At 50.0% G+C, this 5134-nt stretch overlaps 1 protein-coding gene across 3 annotated transcripts in view; it reads right to left on the reverse strand.

The window, feature by feature from the left end:
* Window positions 1-3344: 3344 nt before the first annotated feature.
* Window positions 3345-5134, reverse strand: part of VAMP5 (vesicle associated membrane protein 5) — a 10088-nt gene continuing 8298 nt past the window's right edge. For all 3 annotated transcript variants that reach the window (XM_023518799.1, XM_023518800.1, XM_023518798.1), the window contains exons 2-3: window positions 4285-4422; window positions 3345-3796 (exon numbers count right to left, since the gene is read on the reverse strand). In XM_023518799.1, coding sequence (XP_023374567.1) covers window positions 3641-3796; window positions 4285-4422 — 294 coding nt within the window. In that variant the 3' untranslated portion in view covers window positions 3345-3640. The remainder of the gene's footprint in view (window positions 3797-4284; window positions 4423-5134) is intronic.

The raw sequence follows: 5134 nt of genomic DNA on the forward strand, positions 1-5134 counted from the left end.
CCTATAGATTCTGACCAATAAACTAGTGAGTTGAGAGACGATGACCAATCAGCTTATCCGAGGGACGGGCTTAGTGCCGCCTTAAAGACACAGAAAGCGGAAGTACTAAGTCAGCCGCGTCTCACTGGCTAGAACAAATCAGGTGACTAAAGGCTAAAGCCAATGGCACAGGCGGGGGGTAGTCAGAAAATGTTTTGGCATCCAAACTAAAACTAAATTCCCGGGGATTTCTGTTGTGGTGGTGTCTGTAGTGCTTAGGGCCGTGGTAGTTAAGTATGTAGGTAGCAAGGGTTCTGAGTCTGTCCTGAGTCTCAGAAGGCCTTGGTAGTGCAGAGCTAAAGGCCTTTCAGACAGGAAGTCACGAGCCTAAAAGGCTCAGGGTTCTGGGAGCATGGAGTCAAGGCGCTTCTCGCTGCTCTGCCAAGCTCTGGCTGGCCACTTCTGCCCCGCCGCATTCTAGTTCGGTCAGAATTTTGCACTTGATTTCACCCCCACCCCCGAAAAAAAATTGCTGCGCATTTCTAATGTGTTAAGCAAAAGATTAGGCAAACTTCGTCAAACGACAGCAGGAAGATCTCTGACAGGGAACCTGGGGGCTCACAGCTCAACCTCATCCCTAATTCTATAAAACTAAATAAATGATTTGCATCCCTGGCATCATGAATGTCCTGAAGAGAGAAGAGGCAAGAGGAGCTTTAGAAACAACACCTCCATGGCTGAAGGGACCTGGGTAATGGCAGTTGTGGGAGTTCTGCAGATGATTCTAATGTACTGAGACTTAAGAACCACTGCACTCAGTCTGGGCACGGTGGCTCACTCCTATAATCCTCTGCAAGGCCGAGGCAGGAGAATAACTTGAACTCAGGCATTGGAGACCAGCCTGAGCAAGAGCAAGACCCTGTCTCTACTAAAAATAGAAAATTAGCCTGGCATCTGTGGAATGCACTTGTAGTCCCACCTAGCTACCAGGCTTAGGCAGAAAGATCGCTCAAGCCCAGGAGTTTGAGGTTGCTGTGAGTTAGGCTAATACCACTTGCTCTCTAGCCTGATGTTAGACACAGAGTGAGACAGTCTCAAAAATAAATAAGAACCTCACTCAATGATCTGGATAGCAGATACTATTTAGCATCTGTAACTGTTAAACATAGATGGACATTTGACAAACAATGTCGGTAATCCTCATAATAACAAGTACCATTATGTCCTTTATACATATGTAAAGGCTGAATCTCAGAAGTGGTTTGCTCAAATTCATGCATCTTGTTAAAGTGGTGTTGCCATACTATGCATGCAGGGCATCGTGCTTTCCTCCATCTTTACCAGGAGAGAAAGATGGTAATGAGCCCAGTAAAAATAACAAGCTCTGTAAGAGGGTAAAGCTCCACATAACTTTTAGGGCTTGTTCTTGTTTTTGTCAGTAGCCCTTACTCTACCCAGCAAGGAACTGCCGTTTTTTTTTTTTTTACACACAACCCTGAATTCCCCTGCCCACTCATACTTGAGTTTCAATTGCAGTTAGGTACCCAGGCAGAGGCTATCCTGTTTCCCTGGTCTTGGTGTGTGGCCTTCTCTCCTTCTTTCATGTCTTTGCCCAATGATCTTTGCTGTGGCTCTGAAGGCACTGCCTGCCTGGTCCTATGTAACCCTGGAGGATTGGAAAGGCTGAATTCTTGGCTCAGCGCCTGTGGTTCAAGTGGCTAAGGCGCCAGCCACATATACCTAAGGTGGAAGGTTCAAATCCAGCCCGGGCCCGCCAAACAATAATGGCTGCAACCAAAAAATGGCCAGGCGTTGTGGCGGGCACCTGTGGCCCCAGTTACTTGGGAGGCGAAGGCAGAGGCAGGAGACTGGCTTGAGCCCAGGAGTTGGAGGTTGCTATGAGCTGTGATGCTATGGTACTCTACCCAGGGGGACAGCTTGAGGCTCTGTCTCAAAAAAAAAAAAAAAAAAAAAAGAATAAAAGAAAAGGCTGAATTCTTTCCAACAGGGCAAACTCTTAAACCATCCTTTGTGACTCTACATTATAGCACCATAGCAGCCCTCTCTGTTCTTTTTTTTTTTTTTTGAGACAGAGCCTCAAGCTGTCCCCCCTGGGTAGAGTGCCATGGCTTTACAGCTCACAGCAACCTCCAACTCCTGGGCTCAAGCGAGTCTCTTGCCTCCGCCTCCCAAGTAGCTGGGACCACAGGCGCCCCCCACAACGCCCGGCTATTTTTTGGTTGCAGCCATCATTGTTGTTTGGCGGGTCCAGGCTGGGGATTCGAACCCGCCACCTTAGGTGGATGTGGCTGGCGCCTTAGCTGGTTGAGCTATAGGCGCCGAGCCAGCCCTCTCTGTTCTTACTACCACTTACTTCATCTGTAGTGTGGTGTAGAGCTTCAGGAAGAACATGAATGCAGAAATTGAGGAGGGAGAAATTATCAGAGAAGAAATTATCTACCTGAAGGGGACAGATTGATGAAATTATTTCTCGTTCAGCGTCCATAGCTCAGTGAGTAGGGCGCAAGCCATGTACACCAAGGCTGGCGAGTTCAAGCCCGGCATGGACCTGCTAAGCAACAATGACATCTGCAACCAAAAAATAGCCAGGTGTTGTGGTGGGCACCTATAGTCCCAGCTACTCAGGAGGCTGAGGCAAGAAAATCGCTTAAGCCCAAGAGTTAGAGGTTACTGTGAGCTGTAACGTCATGGCACTCTACCCGAGGGCGACATAATTTAACTCTATCTCAAAAAATATATATATATGTTTCTGGCAGTACCAGTAGCTCAGTGGGTACACCAGCCACCAGCCACATATACTGAGGCTGGCAGGTTCAAACCCAGCCTGCTCCAGGTAAAACAATGACAAAAAAAAATAGCCAGGCATTGTGGAGGACACCTGTAGTCCCAGCTACTTGGGAGGCTGAGGCAAGAGAATCACTTAAGACCAACAGTTTGAGGTTCCTGTGAGCTGTGAAGCCACAGCACTCTACCAAGGGCAACACAGTGAGACTGTGTCTCGAAAACAGAAATTATTTCTGAAGTACTTTATCTTCCCATTTGGAGTCTTCTCACTAGTCCTCTGAGTATTCCCAAGATGTCATAGAAATAACAGATTTAATTCTCAGGGAATTAGGCTCAGACGCCTTGTTCAAGGGTCTGGTTTGGCTTTTGTGTCCTTGTACCCACACTCCAGAAAGGTCTAACTGAATAGGTCGGATCAAGTAAAGAAGGGAGGGGAAGGGACCACCTCCTGGGGGAGAAATTCTTTGAGTGGTGAGCTTTCTAAGCAATCCCAGGGGTGGAGATAAAGTGGGATTATCCAACCTGGTGATCTTTAGATACACCCACACACACGCACCAGCTTCTAATCAAACAGCAGCTTTTACTGAGCTCCAGGTGGGACTGGCCTGGCATGGCCAATACAGCAGGCTGCCCCCCAAGGGCCAGTCTATGATGTGATGGGAGATGCAGAGGTGCACACACTGGGGCTGCCTTTCAGTGCTCACAGGGATAGCTCAGATGAGAGCAAACACCATGATTCCCCGGAGACCAGAATGGCCTAGTGCGTCCATTCAGCCTCTCCCCCAGGCCCAGCCGTGTCAATCCCCATACCCTGAGGCAGTGCCTGCATCCTGGGTCTGTGGGGGCACTACTGCTGTCACTCACTGCTCTGTGGGAGAAAGATGGCCAGCAACACAATCAGGATGACAAGCAGGCCACCACCCACCACCAGCCCCAAGTAGATCCGGCAACGGGTGTTCTCCCAACGCTTCTTCTGGGCCAGGGTCTTGGTTGTCTTGCTGAAGGCTGAGCTCTGTGGATACCCACAAATACAGGGTGAGAGTTAGCTGGGTCCCCACTGGCCTCGGAGCCAGCTCCTCCCAACCCTGCCCCAGCAAAGTCTAGTCTCCTCCCACTTCCTTCCCATTCAATCTGTTCCTTTTCTCCATACCACCAGGCCTGGGAGCCTCCCAGCCTGCCTGCTGGTCTCACTGGTGTAAACCTTGACTTTTAGCCCTAGCTACTCAACCCCAGTTAACAATGCCAGTCCTCTACCTTTAGGAAGGTCCACAGCTTCAAACCAAGGACTTCTTACTTCATGAGTCCTAAGTTACATATCTAGGATATAGGTGCCTCAGGAAATGTAGAAGTCCCACACTGGCCTTCAAGAAGGCCCAACCCCTCCAAGGTCTTGGAGACCCTGAGCTCAGCCTAAGAGCTCCCTTTGAGGAGCAGTGTACTACTCCTTTGAAGAGCAACAAGCCTCCCGGCATCCACCTCCCACACCTCCTTGTCTCACACCATGTCCAAGAGTTGGTCTGAACGCTGCTCCAGCTCTGCCAGCTTCCCATCACGCTCCAGGACCTTGTCAAAGTTGTTGAGCATGATTTCCGTCACCTCATTCGCCTGCTGCTGGCACCGCTCCAACTCTTTCCCTGCCTGGGCACCAAGCCTGAGGTCAGGGCACCTGGCCCTGAGACCTAGAAGACCCCTTCCCTCTTCCCCCACTATGCAGGGGAACAGCATGTAACAGCATCCTTCATGTAAAGGATGTAAGGATACAATGTGTGTACAGTGAAAGGCTGCCTTCTGGGTGAGCGTGACGCACCTTTAGGGTCACAGGTGCCTCCCCTTGCCCATCAAAGCAGGGCCTAGAACAGTCCTGGCTTCAGGCATCTCAGCTTCCATTAAACTTCCCCTGGGTGGGATCTTCCGAGGACGCCACCCTCCCACAAAGCAGACACTTTACTCACCTGCTCCAAGATGGTCTCCACCCCATGCACCCCTGCCCTGAGGCTTCCCACTTACCTAAGGAGGTAGCAAAAGAATAGGGAACCAACCTACTTGTCCAGAAGCCAGACAGGGAGGAGATCCACCCCACAGGGCTATTTTGTATTTTCATTTTTATTTTTTCTAAGAGACAGAGGCCTAGCCCAGCTCAGGCCTGTAATCCCAGCACTCTGAGAGGCCTAGTGGTTCGCTTGAGCTCAGGAGTTTAAGACTAGCCTGAGCAAGAGCGAGACCATCTCTACTAAAAATAGAAAAACTAGCCAGATGTTGTGGTGGGCACTTGTAGCTCCAGCTACTCAGACGGCTGAGGCAAGAAGATCATTTGAGCCAGCTCAGTGCCTGTGGCTCAAGTGGCTAAGGC

The sequence above is a fragment of the Otolemur garnettii genome, unplaced genomic scaffold (genome assembly GCF_000181295.1).
Source record: "Otolemur garnettii isolate 467f Iridium unplaced genomic scaffold, OtoGar3 scaffold00147, whole genome shotgun sequence".
Classification (NCBI taxonomy): domain Eukaryota; kingdom Metazoa; phylum Chordata; class Mammalia; order Primates; family Galagidae; genus Otolemur; species Otolemur garnettii.